The 14,940-nt window shown below is 37.9% G+C and overlaps 1 protein-coding gene across 1 annotated transcript; it reads left to right on the top strand.

Annotated features, from left to right (window-relative positions):
- Positions 1-178: 178 nt before the first annotated feature.
- On the top strand, positions 179-12,427 carry ccne2 (cyclin E2). Its single transcript, XM_077598011.1, has 12 exons — positions 179-534; positions 2,374-2,415; positions 2,896-2,977; positions 3,046-3,099; positions 6,628-6,770; positions 6,837-6,972; positions 7,054-7,200; positions 7,422-7,517; positions 7,599-7,733; positions 10,261-10,372; positions 10,457-10,614; positions 11,686-12,427. The coding sequence occupies exons 2-12, from the start codon at positions 2,402-2,404 to the stop codon at positions 11,800-11,802; spliced, it is 1,194 nt and encodes a 397-aa protein (XP_077454137.1). The 5' UTR covers positions 179-534; positions 2,374-2,401; the 3' UTR covers positions 11,803-12,427.
- The last annotated feature ends 2,513 nt before the right edge of the window (positions 12,428-14,940 follow it).

Raw genomic sequence — 14,940 nt, 5'->3', positions numbered from 1 at the left:
ATTCTGTCTGAGTAGTCACATGTCCAAAGCAGCTAACTCTCTCATTGGCTAGGTGTCAAGCCGACTCCTCCCCCAAACCCGGAAGTTTCCAGGACTACTTGTTAAAAAGTGTCCGAAAGCGCCACTTTTTGACCGCTGTTTCACGTTTTTTACGTCCCGGAAGACTTCGACGGAAGTACCGCGTCATTTAAATCCAACCGGAACATACGGAAAGTCATATTTCCGTGAAAAAACACCGCGAAGCAACATCGCCCATTGAAATGAATAGAGTCTGACAACGGTATTGAGGAAAACTTTGACAAAACAACGGGATAGGGGGTGAAAAGGCATCACAGTCGCGGCGGACGATGTTTGTGGTTCGGGTTTGACCTGGACGGGTCGAATGGCGAATATTTCCGCTCGTTTTCAAACATTTGAGCGCGTATGTATGGGGTCCGGGAGTACGCATGCGCAATGGCCGCGCGGCAGGACAGGCGGATATAAGGATTGGCGCCGGCGCCACAGCTGATCCACTCATTCATTTCCCCCTCGGAGGTAAGTTTGAGGACCTCTTCTATCGAAATTTAAACATTTTTAAATATTTTACTCACACTGAAAAGCGTTTTTTTAGTTTTTAGTCTTATTCGCCGAGGCGAAGGCGTTCCTTTAAGTCTTCTTTGTGCTGTTTGTGGCCACCTAAACGCGCCTTAGCACAAAAAACCTCCCGTATCTCCGGACATTTTTCGAATTAACGACAAAGCATAAACATAGCAATATCAGCGAAGCTAATTTAACATGGGGTTAATATATCATAGCGAACAGCTTGGTGTAATTTTGGAATTTTAGCTCGTTTACTTGAAGGAACGTAGTCTCGCTCACAAAAAGTCGTTTAAAAGTCATTTTTTGCTCGGGTTTAAATTCATTTTCGACTCCCTTTTCATTGTTGCTCTTTTAGCTAGAAGGAATAAGTTCTTTTTTGTTATTTTTGTGATTAAAAGTGTCGTGAACAATGTTAACCCAGTTAGCAGCTTTGCTAACTACAGCTATAGTAACTTCCCTCCCAAATTCGAACTCGTTTTTCAACACGTTTAACGCTTTTTAACAGTGATAAGTGTGGTTATTTCGGGGCTTGGGGCTTTCATTTAGCCGTCACGGGGAATGAAATGTTAATAAATGTGTATTTAGAGGGATTTTGGGGCTACTTTGTCGAGCTTTTGAGGTGGCTCCCCCAATCCTCCCGCTTAACGCTGCCTAAATTGGCGCGACTTTGGCTTTGTATTCTCGCATAAAGTTTCATTTTCGGGCATTTCCCGTCGCTCAAAGTACGTCGAAAAGCTTCGGAAGCGTTTATTCTAGTGCTGAAGGTAATAATTGTGTCTTAAGAAAAAGTATTTTGAGAGTTTTTTTTGTTTGGAAACGAAAGAACAACAACCCCCCCTCGTCTTTCCAGTCAGTCCAGTTGTCTGTTATATTCATTTTTTGTAATATTAAATCCACCATTTTGTTTAGTGTATACCGAGTGCGTAAGTTTAATGGTTTGGGTTAACTTTATTTCATGAATATTTTATAAGAACTTTTGATATCGTAGTAATGTGCTATAAGATTTTGTGTTAGTGTTATTAGGTTGTCACTGACATTTGAGTTAAGTTTGACTGGATTTTAATTTTTGTGTGTTAAATAATCAATATATGAGCCAAATAACTTGTTAGATAACAAACTGCAATGAAGACTAGTGAATATTTAAACTATTGATGCCAAATAATAATGAATTGATTAGCTGTTTGACTCATGTTTATAAACATGCCACCATTTTCTTTACCCTCAAATTTGTGTATTTCTTAAAAAAACAAAAACAAATTCAAGGCTTTTCTTGTTATTTTAATCTACTATAACCCTGAGTTTTGCATAATAAATGTGGAACACATTTAATAAGATTTTGTCAGTGTGAGTCACATGGTTTATTAAGCTTGCTTCCACATGTAAAATGAAATAAATCACTCATTTAAAATGAGTTTATCGCCCTTATATGTCCAATCCATTTGAACTGGAGAATGCTGGTCGGCTCGCTGCCGAACCTCCCAATTTAAACGGATTGGACGTCTATCGCCGTCAAATTTTAAAACTAATTACCGCCCGTTGATCCATCTGAAATGGCCGGGCGGCGACGAATGAAAGTTGTTCGTCTCCCGCCGGCCCTCCGCGTCATTAGGTTGGACATCTAGTGCCGTCAATGGGTTAATGAGCTTTTGGGATGAGTGCTTGAGGCTTTTGTTGACTTGAGAGGCCACGTCGTGGATCATTAGCACTTCTGTGAGAATCAGCCGCAAGGGGCTGAAGAATGTTCCCTCCATCTTGATGATGTCGCTCATGTTTTTCTATGTCTTTTTTTTGCAGTAGCGCCAGAATTCAAGCCACCGCAACCATGTCCAGACGCAGGTGAGCCCCGGCTACTACTGTGGGACGATGGGGGTCTTCGGCGTGGAGGGATTAGGTTGGGCTGGGTGGGCCTAAAACTATTATCAGATTATTCGAAGTAAGGCTCCCAAAAGGAAAAGGGGGGTCGCCACCATCGATTCATCCATGATCGAATTAATCTATTTTGACGATCACCCAATCACCAGGAATCATGAGCTCGTTATCTTTTGACATTGTAACATTTTGTGTTTATTAGATTATTTGTTTGATGAATGAGCGTCTTGAGGGCTTCATGAGGGGATCATGCTAAGAATTGTTGGATGTATTAAAAACAAAAAGGGTGAAACTAGAAATTCTTCATTTAAAGGGGGAGAATGTTTATATTCTTCCATATTAAAAGAAGATATTTTAGATGAAAACCAATTAGACAACTGTACATATTCTTGTTTTGTTTTATCACTTTTAAATATTGATTTTTCTAATACATTGTGCCTCCCTTAGCGGGCGCATCACTCTTCAAGCCAGAGACTCCAACACCCCCGAAATTGCCGTCCGATCACCTCCGAGGAAAAGAAAGTGTGAGGTTAGTTAACATATTGGTTGGTTTTGTGTGCTTTTGCATGACCGCGCTGGTGTTTTTCCATCTGGCAGCCCTGCAAGAAGAGTCAACCCGCTCCTAAGAAACAAAGCTGCTATGAAATTCAGGTTTGTTCTCGCTTGTTATCTTTTACTCTTTAAGTGAACTCATTGAGGGTGATACTTGTCCTATCTGTTGGCACCTTGAGCATCTGGCAGGACACTAAAAACTAATCAAAATGGGCATAAAAGTAGGCTTTTTGTAATCTTTTTTTTTTAAAGACCATGTATTGTAAAGCTTTTTTTCTTTAAAAAAAGACCATGTAGAGTAAGGCTTTTTTTCTTTAAAAAAACGACCATGTATAGTAAGGCTTTTTTTCTTTAAAAAAACGACCATGTATAGCAAGGCTTTTATTCTTTAAAAAAACGACCATGTATAGTAAGGCTTTTTCCCCTTAAAAAACGACATAGTATAGTAAGGCTTTTTTCTTAAAGAACGACAGTGTATAGTAAGGCTTTTTTTTCTTAAACGACGATGTATAGTAAGGCTTTTATTCTTAAAAAAAACGACAATGTATAGTAAGGCTTTTTCCCCTTTAAAAACGACATAGTATAGTAAGGCTTTTTTCTTAAAAAATGACATAGTATAAAAAGGCTTTTTTTCCCTTAAAAAACGACATAGTATAGTAAGGCTTTTTTTCTTTAAAAAACGACATAGTTTAGTGAGGCTTTCATTCTTTAAAAAACGACATAGTATAGTAAGGCTTTTTTCTTTAAAAACGACATAGGCTTTTTTTCTTTAAAAAACGACCATGTATAGTAAGGCTTTTTTTTTCTTTAAAAACGATATAGTATAGTAAGGCTTTTTTTCTTAAACAACGACATAGTATAGTAAGGCTTTTTTTTTCTTAAAAAATGACATAGTATAAAAAGGCTTTTTTTCCTTAAAAAACGACATAGTATAGTAAGGCTTTTTTTTTCTTAAAAAACGACGATGTATAGTAAGGCTTTTATTCTTAAAAAAACGACCATGTATAGTAAGGCTTTTTCCCCTTAAAAAAACGACATAGTATAGTAAGGCTTTTTTCTTAAAAAAACGACCATGTATAGTAAGGCTTTTTTTCTTTAAAAACGACATAGTATAGTGAGGCTTTTTTTTCTTTAAAAAACAACATAGTATAGTAAGGCTTTTTTCCCCTTAAACTACATAGGCTTTTTTTCTTAAAAAAACGACCATGTATAGTAAGGCTTTTTTTTCCTCAAAAAACGACATAGTATAGTAAGGCTTTTTTCCCTTAAAAACGACATAGTATAGTAAGGCTTTTTTAAAAAAAAAAAAACGACATAGTATAGTAAGGCTTTTTTTCTTAAACAACGATATAGTATAGTAAGGCTTTTTTTCTTTAAAAAACGACGTAGTTTAGTGAGGCTTTTTTTTTTTCTTTAAAAACGACATAGTATAGTAAGGCTTTTTTCTTTAAAAAAAACGACCATGTATAGTAAGGCTTTTTTTCCTTAAAAAACGACATAGTATAGTAAGGCTTTTTTTCCTTAAAAAACGACATAGTATAGTAAGGCTTTTTTTTCTTAAAAAAACGACATAGTATAGTAAGGCTTTTTTTCTTTAAAAACGACATAGGCTTTTTTTCTTTAAAAAACGACCATGTATAGTAAGGCTTTTTTTTCTTTAAAAACGACATAGTATAGTAAGGCTTTTTTTTCTAAAAAAAAACGACATAGTATAGTAAGGCTTTTTTTTCTTTAAAAACGACATAGGCTTTTTTTCTTTAAAAAACGACATAGTATAGTAAGGCTTTTTTTCCTTAAAAAACGACATAGGCTTTTTTTCTTTAAAAAACGACCATGTATAGTAAGGCTTTTTTTTTTTTTTAAACGACATAGGATAGTGAGGCTTTTTTTTTTCTTTAAAAAACGACATAGTATAGTAAGGCTTTTTTTCTTTAAAAACGACATAGGCTTTTTTTTCTTTAAAAAACGACCATGTATAGTAAGGCTTTCTTTTCTTTAAAAACGATATACGATATATAACGTTTTTTTCTTAAACGACATAGTATAGTAAGGCTTTTTTTCCTTAAAAAACGACATAGTATAGTAAGGCTTTTTTTCTTAAACAACGATATAGTATAGTAAGGCTTTTTTTCTTTAAAAAACGACATAGTTTAGTGAGGCTTTTTTTTCTTTAAAAACGACATAGTCTAGTAAGGCTTTTTTTTTCTTAAAAACGACATAGTATAGTAAGGCTTTTTTTCTTAAACGACAGTATTGTAAGGCTTTTTTTCTGAAACGACAGTATTGTAAGGCTTTTTATCTTAAACGACATAGTATAGTATGGCTTTTTAAAAAAAAGACATAGTATAGTAAGGCTTTTTTTCTTAAAAAAACGACATAGTATAAAAAGGCAGTTTTTCTTAAAAAATCGACATAGTATAGTAAGGCTTTTTTTTAAACGACATAATATAGTAAGGCTTTTTTTTCTTAAAAAAACGACATAGTATAAAGGCTTTTTTTCTTAAAAATGACATAGTATAGTAAGGCTTTTTTCTTAAAAAATAACATAGTATAAAAAGGCTTTTTTTCCTTTAAAAAACGACATAGTATAGTAAGGCTTTTTTTCTTAAAAACGACATAGTATAGTCAGGCTTTTTTTCTTTAAAAAGCGACATAGGCTTTTTTTCTTTAAAAAACGACCATGTATAGTAAGGCTTTTTTTCTTTAAAAACGACATAGTATAGTAAGGCTTTTTTCTTAAAAAAACGACCATGTATAGTAAGGCTTTTTTTCTTTAAAAACGATATAGTATAGTAAGGCTTTTTTTCTTAAACAACGACATAGTATAGTAAGGCTTTTTTTTTTAAACAACGATATAGTATAGTAAGGCTTTTTTTCTTAAACGACAGTATAGTAAGGCTTTTTTTCTTAGAAAACGACATAGCATAGTATGGCTTTAAAAAAAAGACATAGTATAGTAAGGCTTTTTTTCTTAAAAAAAACGACATAGTATAAAAAGGCAGTTTTTCTTAAAAAACGACATAGTATAGTAAGGCTTTTTTTTTAAAACCGACATAATATAGTAAGGCTTTTTTTTCTTTAAAAAAAACGACATAGTATAAAGGCTTTTTTTTTCTCTCTTAAAAATGACATAGTATAGTAAGGCTTTTTTCCTAAAAAATGACATAGTATAAAAAGGCTTTTTTTCCTTAAAAAACGACATAGTATAGTAAGGCTTTTTTTCTTAAAAACGACATAGTATAGTAAGGCTTTTTTTTCTTTTAAAAAAAACGACATAGTATAGTAAGGCTTTTTTTCTTTAAAAAACGACATAGTATAGTAAGGCTTTTTTTCTAAAAAAACAACATAGTATAGTAAGGCTTTTTTTCTAAAAAAACAACATAGTATAGTAAGGCTTTTTTTCTTTAAAAAACAACATAGTATAGTAAGGCTTTTTTTCTTTAAAAAACGACATAGTATAGTAAGGCTTATTTTCTTTAAAAAACGACATAGTATAGTAAGGCTTTTTTTCTTACAAAAAAAGACCATCTATAGTAAGACTTTTTTTCTTACAAAAAAAGACCATGTATGGAAAGGCTTATTTCTTTTAAAAAAAGACCATGTATAATCAATAGTTTTCTCTTGCAGAAGTGCTGGTCAGAAGATGGAGCGAGCCCGTGCGTCCTCATCGAGACGCCGCACAAAGAACTGGGACCAGCCGACCCGTCCGGCTTCAAGCGCTACCGCTTCAAGAATCTCTTCGTCAAGGCCTCGCCACTGCCCCGACTCAGGTATACTCTCGGACGCCGAGTAGACGCGGATGGGAGGCTCGGTTTAACCCGCGGGCATCGTTGCAGTTGGGCCGGCTCGGATGACGTGTGGATCAAAATGCTCAACAAGGAACTCAAGTACGTCCACGACCGCGGTTACATGGAGAGGCACGGCAAACTGCAACCCGGCATGAGGGCCATCCTCCTCGACTGGCTGCTGGAGGTCAGGAGACAAAAATGCCCGCCAGTGCCTTCCTTCCTTTCCGCCTTCCCTCTTTCACAATAAGTTTTGATGCACCCGCAGGTGAGTGAGGTATACTGCCTCCACCGGCAGACGGCTTACTTGGCGCAGGACTTCTTCGACCGCTTCATGCTAACGCAGGAGGACGTCAACAAGGACTACCTGCAACTCATCGGGATCACCGCGCTCTTCATCGCCTCCAAGATTGAGGTCAGGATTTAAACATATATATCAGCCTTTAAAACAGTGGTTACTGTAAGTGAAAGCAGCTATAGAATACACAGAGGCTGTTATATGTCACATTTTGGGAATGCAATTTTTAATTTGATTAGAAACCAAGAACAAAAATGCATTACGGCAACAATAAGAAAATGACTTCAATTCCTTTATTCATTGCGATATTGAGCGTTTGCCGTGAATTTTCCCCGTAGGAAATCTACCCCCCAAAAATCAACGAGTTTGCCTACGTGACGGACGGCGCGTGCGACACGTGGGACATCCGGCGCACCGAGCTTCACGTCCTCAAGGTGGCGCCTTCTCTCTCACCTAGCACTAAGCGGAGCTTTTCTAAGCAACGGACTGACAGAAAAGCTTCTTTTCCTTCGTAGGCGCTAGACTGGAACTTGTGTCCCGAGACTCCCATCTCGTGGTTGAAACTTTACGCTCAAGTGGAAGCTCAGAAAGACGGCGAGAACTTCCTGGTACCGCAGTTCTCGCAGGAAACGTACGTCCAGATCACGCAGGTGAGAACTCGCCGTCGGACGACGCTACGACTTTCCGTACGGAGCTTCTCTGAAAGAAACGAGACCGATATTAGTCATAGTTGCAGTACGAGTGTAAAAAAAAAAAAAGAATAATGCAGCAACATCATTGAACTTTTAAATCATACAAATAGAAAATATTTTCACAATACATGTTCAATGTCACTGAAATAATAGAACTTTGTTAAAACTTAAGTGCAGATTTTCTCCGTCCCAGTAAATGTCAATACAGACGCTCCTCTACTTACGAACGCAATTGGTTCCGAGCGATTGTTGTTCGTAAGTTGAATGTTCGTAAGTAGGGGAGCGTCTGTATATAGTAAGGCTTTTTTCTTTTAAAAATCGACATAGTATAGTAAGGCTAAGAAAGTCGGAGAATAAACCTGACTTCTGATTCTTCTCCTAGTTATTGCTGTGGTCCAGTGGCAAAAATATTGGTTCAGAACTTTGGGTGGGAATCAGGAGTGAGATCAATTCCACTCTTTGCAATTCACAAATTGTTTATTGAGGTAATGAAAAGGATAAATATAACTTCCAATCACATCATTTCAGAAGTCACTGTGGTCCAGTGGCAAAGACAAACGGTCAGAACTTCTGGTGGACTCAAGTTCAAATCAGGAGTGAGTTCAATTCCACTCTTTGCAATTCTCAAATTGTTTATTTGGGTAATGAAAAGGATAAATATAACTTCCAATCACATCATTTCAGAAGTCACTGTGGTCCAGTGGCAAAGACAATGGGTCAGAACTTCAGGTGGACTCAAGTTCAAATCAGGAATGAGTTCAATTCCACTCTTTGCAATTCTCAAATTGTTTATTTGGGTAATGAAAAGGATAAATATAACTTCCAATCATATATAGGCGGGCCGCCTCGTGGTGTAGTGGGTAAGTCACCTGCCTTCGACGTGGGTGTCGAGGGTTCACGTCCCGGTGTCGCCAGTCAACGACTGTATGGTGTCGGCAGTCGGCCGAAGGCCGACTGTCGAACACCACCAGGAACCCCCCCCTCCCAACTGTCTTCCGGTCAGCCGAAGGCTGACCGGAAATATTGTTTTGCTGAAAAAAATGACTAAGTCTTTATTTAAATGAAAAAAGGATTACCCATTTACTGAACTACTAGTGTAGTGATTAGTCAAACGAGAGCGGGATTCGAACCCCATCTCCCAAATGGCAGTCAAATCCACTAACTTGAGGTCTGTCTGACCCATTGTCTTTGCCACTGGACCACAGTGACTTCTGAAATGAGATGATTGGAAGTTATATTTATCATTTTCATCACCTCAATAAACAATTTGAGATTTGCAAAGAGTGGACTTGAACTCACTCCAGATTTGAACTTGTGTCCAACTTCAATTTCAACCCATTGTTCTTGCCACTGGACCACAGTGTCTTCTGAAATGATGTGATTGGAAGTTATATTTATCCTTTTCATTACCTCAATAAACAATTTGAGAATTGCAAAGAGTGGAATCAAACTCACTTCTGATTTGAACTTGAGTCCACTTGAAATTCTTACCCATTGTCTTTGCCACTGCACCACAGTAAAGTTGGAAGTTGTATTTATCCTTTTCATTACCTCAATAAACAATTTGAGATTTGCAACGAGTGGAATTGAACTCACTCCTGATTCCCGCCTCATGTTCTGACCCAATGATTTTGCCAGTGGACCACAGCAACAACTAGAAGGTGAAGAATCAGAAGTCAGATTTATTCTCCGACTCTCTTAGCCTTACTTGCTATGTCATTTTTTAAAGAAAAAAAGCCTTACTATACTATGTCGTTTTTTAAGAAAAGAAGCCTTACTATACTATGTCATTTTTTAACGAAAAAAGCCTTACTATACTATGTCATTTTTTATGAAAAAAAGCCTTACTATACTATGTCGTTTTTTTAAAGAAATAAGCCTTACTATACTATGTCGTTTTTTAAAGAAAAAAAGCCTTACTATACTATGTTGTTTTTTAAAGAAAAAAAGCCTTACTATACTATGTCGTTTTTCAAGAAAAAAAGCCATGCTATACTATGTCGTTTTTTAGGAAAAAAAGCCTTACTATACTATGTCGTTTTTTAAAGGCAAAAAGCCATACTATACTATGTCGTTTTTTAGGGGGGAAAGCCATACTATACTATGTCGTTTTTTAGGGAAAAAGCCTTCCTCTACTATGTCGTTTTTCAAGAAAAAAAGCCATGCTATACTATGTTGTTTTTTAGGGGGGAAAAGCCATACTATACTATGTCATTTTTTAAGAAAAAAAGCCTTACTATACTATGTCGTTTTTTAAGAAAAAAAGCCATACTATACTATGTCGTTTTTTTAAAGGAAAAAAGCCATACTATACTATGTCGTTTTTTAGGGGGAAAAGCCTTCCTCTACTATGTCGTTTTTCAAGAAAAAAAGCCACGCTATACTATGTCGTTTTTTTAGGGGAAAAAAGCCATACATTGACAAATATTGGTGGCGGTGATCGTGAACCTGGGACTCTCTGACCTTTTTCCTTATCTCCTCTCAGCTGTTGGATTTGTGCATGATGGACATTCACTCACTGGACTTCAGCTACAGCGTCCTCGCCGCCGCCGCCTTCTGCCACTTTTCCAATTTCGACGTGGTCAACAAAGTGTCCGGTAGGTTCCGTCGACGTCGAAAGGGAAGTTAGCCGAGGATGCGCCGGCTGGCTGGCTAACTAACGCCCGGCGCGTCTCGGTCAGGTCTGACGTGGGAGAGCGTGTCGGCGTGCGCGCGGTGGATGGGCGCCTTCGCGGACACGCTCCGCTGCGAAACCAAAGCGGAGTTAAAGACTTTTGAGAACGTCAAAGCGGACGACAGACACAACATCCAGACGCACATTGTCTATTTGGATTTACTGGTGAGACTTTCATTTCTTTGGAATTATTTTTCTCCTTATTTTACAATAAATATGTTAAATATACAGTGGTACCTCGACTCATATCGTATGACGAGCTTTTCGTAACTCGAGCGGACGTTTCCTATTGAAATGAATTGAAAACAAATTAATTTGTTCCAATCCTCTGAAAAAACACCAAAAACGGGATATTGGATTGGAAAAAAATGATTTCTTCTAATTTGCCATCTATTGACAAAGTAACAAATAACGAGTGGTTTAATAGTAATAAATGTGTTTAATAGAAGTAAAATTAGACGCATTTCGCGGAGGGGAGCGACAACGACACACGGAGGTTTTGGGGGGGACTTTATCCACGGCAGCGACGCAATCGTGTAAAACATGGTTAATTTCTTCTAATTCGCCATATATTGACAAAGTAATAAATAACGAGTGGTTAATAGTAATAAAATGTGTTTAATAGAAGTAAAATTAGACACATTTCGCCTGGGAAATTGACAGCGACATACACACGGAAGCGGGGGGACTTTATCCACGGCAATAATGCACTCGTAAACGAACAAATTTAAATTAACTTGGATTAATATATACAGACACTCAACATATAATGTAACTTCACACAAAACTGAATTCTAATTTAGTTTTAATCTTTTTTTACCTTTGTAACGGGTTGACCCCACCCGGATGTTCCGCCGCAGTCTTCAAAACGAACGCATCAAGAGTTGTTTGGAAGTTGCCGCTTCCCCGTGTCTGATTACCGGGTGTATATTCCAGATCTTTTCTTTGCAAAACTCTGCCGATCCATTATTGTTTACCTGGTATGTAAATGTAGACCAAAGTGGGGGGGGAAACGGGTATGGAAATAAATGCAAAGTCCGCCCAGTGCTCGTAGATGTATTGTTATACATGAAAGAGATGCAAAAAAGACAGTGCCATGGCCACCCGGCTTGGTCGCATTACGAAATTTTGATCATATCTCGGGGCGAATTATACGATCGAAATTTCCATCGTAACACGAGCATGTTGTATGACGACGTACGACTGTAATGTTATTTTCAAATACTTGCCTTGCAGCGAAAAGCACAAGAGCGCCAAACTCCGGACGCCGCCGACTGCCCACTGTCGCCCGTGGTCCCCGTATCGACTGTCTTGACTCCGCCCAGTAGCGCTGAAAAAACGGCCAATCACTGAGGAGAAAAAAGAAAAGAAATTTATTTCGAGTGACAAAATGAGATTTTTGTGAAAGACTTTTTTTGGTGCTCCTTCACTACAATTCCATCCCGTGGTCAACATGGGAACATGCAGCTGCGGTCATTCTTGCGACCGCTCCTTTCATTTTTTTTTCCCCCCCGGAGTCTTTCTTTCCTGGAAACTTGATCAGAGCCGTCGCCTGCTCGTATTTATTGTCATGAAATATGAAATTTTGAGCGCTATTTATGACCGAACATCCACGTTTGTGCCTTCAGGTGCGCAAATATTGTCAGGTTTTGTACAGTGTTACGCTTTGTGGAAGAAAAAAAAAAACATTCTTTTATGTAGCAATTCTTTGGAATAAAAAAAATATTTTTTATCCGAGCGAAAAAAATGAGCTAATTGATATATAACTAACTGATGGACTGTGAATTATACTTTCATGTTAAGGCTTTAAAAAACAAATGTTTGAAAAAGACAATGTTATCATTTGCTGTCAAAAAAACTCCTGTTTAAAATCTATTGTCACATTCACTACATTTGGAGTTATGGGAAACATTTGGCAATGTATGACAGATTCCCACACCCATTAAAAGTATGAAATATGCCCTGTAAATCGTGTGTATTTCCGCTTCTAGCACGCTGACGTCATCATTTTTGCAATAGGCTTCGGGCATTGTGAAACGCGGTTACTTCAACGAAACCAGTGCTAGTTATGACGTGTTTTTCTCGCATTTAAATGGCCTCTCCCATCTAATTCGAAGCAATAAAAGACATAGCAATTATGCTCAGCGTTCTAATTATACGATTAAAAATGGTTAATCAGCTATTAGTCATTTTTGCGATTGTATGGTTTCTTTGAGCACTAATGGCCCCTCACACACACCATGGGTGTGTATATGCACCCATTGTGTAGCATTGGAACACACACTAAGTTCTTGGCACTCATAGTCAACAACAGTATCTCCCCCACATAAGAGTTAAGATAGGCATGTTCTGAGACACAAATGTCAAGGATGCATTTTTTTTTCTTCTACGGTGTCGTGTTCACGTCGACAAATTTGCTGACGTGGCCTTTTGTCGGGTCTGCGCGACCTGCGGGAGGCCACGACGCTGACCTACTTTCCTTACATAAGGGAGTTCCAAAATGTTTTGTAGTTTTGTGACTGAGTCCAAATATACTGTAACATGCAAAATGACATTTCTTAACCTGAAAAGATAGTACAGTAATCCCTCAAATATCGCGGCTTCAAACTTTCACGACATCGCAGTTTTTGTTGTTGTTTTTAAGTTCATAAAAATTTGAAATTCCACGCTGAAACTCGCAAGCGCAAGCCACTCCCCCCTCAGGAATGAAGTAAAAAAAACATCATTTTTTTTTTAAATAGGAATGACAAAACAAGGTAAAACAACACAGTCTACGCATCAATCAAAGCCAACAATGGCCCTGAGCAGTTTCACTGAGCGGACGTGTGAGTGTAGAAGAGTTTGTATGTACATGCGTTGTCCCTTTAAGAAGCAACGTCAGTCAGGGTCTTAGCAAGTTCTCCAACAAAAAACAATAAAAGTCAGGGAAATTTTGAGCTTTTCTTTAGCCTAATAATTAATAGGGCATTAATTATGACTGAATAGTAATTCACAGTTTGTATTTAGGGAATTTGAGCAACAATTTAAATGGTAATTATCAATAACCTTCCGGGCGACCAAAAGACCGGCGACCAATCGACCGTGTACCACATTAACTGCGATAATGGAGGGATTACTGTAAAGACCATACGTTACACACAAAAACCTTTAAACGTTTCTACAAGAGCTGTGAAAATTTAAGATTCATCCCAACGAAAATTCTCAAAATGATTAGCCTACGAAATGGGGTCAAACTATTTGGAACACCCTTTTGTTAGAGACTTGCGATTTTAGACTTGGCCCCTCCCCCCAACCTGTGAGCAAACTCACTCGAGTGTTGTGCAACTTTTTAAGTGCGCACACACGCTTGAGCGAAGGAAAGCGATTCTCGACGGACGATCTTGCTCTGGGTCACGAGGTCGATTCGAGTGTTGTTGTTTACTTCAAAATCCAAGGTCGACCTGTTTGTGACGCACGTAATGGCATAATGGGTAAAAAACACGGGGACCCTGACTGAGGAGACAAGTTGTTTGGTGGCTTTGTTACAAGTAGTTAGCAGACACGTTCTCCGTGCTCCTTTGTGGCTTTAAACAAATCAAACGTTCTTTGTGTGCTATAGTTTGGAGTGTTTTTTCCTATGGGCTATGTATTCCGTTCTGTATGGTTGGTTGAAAGATAACACACAAGTGATTAATGTCATTATTATTGATGAAATTGATTAAATTTGGGGTTACAGGGGACAGGAAAGGTGACTTTGAATTTGGCTGCTTAGGCAGACGTCTGCTCATAGAGATTTAGGTCTTACTTATATGTTGGCTAAGTACATGTATCGTTCATCCATTATAAGTACTTTTTACCGACTCTCCTCATTAAACGTGCTTCCTGTTTCAAAAATAACATGTAAACAAAATGTTGACATATCTACTTTTTTTTTACTATCAGTACTTTTGTACTTTCAGGCTTGAGTGACGCAAAACTAAATGGTGGGGAATGTTATCTTTAGTTTCCAATGGTTTTGATAACCACTTTAGCCCCAAATTTCATTTATAACTCATTTTCCTAAAGACCAAACGAGACTTAATTGTGTAATATTTTACTAACTAAAACGCGGTCGCCTTACTTGGGCTGTAAAGTCAATGTTTTCGTCGTTTGAGTGGGGGAAGGTAAACAAAGTGTCTTCTTGGATTTACACAGAGAATCGCCTTTACATAATGTGTAATCCCTTGCTTGTCGTGTCGCGTGTATATTCACTTTTAGGTAGCTAAAAAACTTCTCTGGAAGTGAATGGGCTTTTTCTAAGTAGGCGTTTGTCGTAATTTTTGATATTTTGTTTTCACTTCTCTATGAGGAAACTGCGGAAAAGCACAATGGCGAAGACGACTCGGCAACTGACATCACTCGTCTGGCAACAGTCGTGAATGCGAGCGGCTCGCTCGCCGCTGATTGGCTGCGACCCTTCTAACTCTAAACGTGATTGGCCAGAGGCGGGCCGCGAACGCATACTTAGCGAAG

This window comes from Stigmatopora argus, chromosome 4, assembly GCF_051989625.1.
Source record: "Stigmatopora argus isolate UIUO_Sarg chromosome 4, RoL_Sarg_1.0, whole genome shotgun sequence".
NCBI lineage: Eukaryota > Metazoa > Chordata > Actinopteri > Syngnathiformes > Syngnathidae > Stigmatopora > Stigmatopora argus.
This window is presented reverse-complemented; position numbering and strand designations above follow the sequence as displayed.

What these genes read in the sequence shown, in the direction of transcription:
- ccne2 (XM_077598011.1), top strand. An exon ending in AAAGCTGCTATGAAATTCAG is followed by an intron (nt 3,100 to 6,627) that starts GTTTGTTCTCGC and finishes TTTCTCTTGCAG; the next exon opens with AAGTGCTGGTCAGAAGATGG. An exon ending in CGTGGTCAACAAAGTGTCCG is followed by an intron (nt 10,373 to 10,456) that starts GTAGGTTCCGTC and finishes CGTCTCGGTCAG; the next exon opens with GTCTGACGTGGGAGAGCGTG.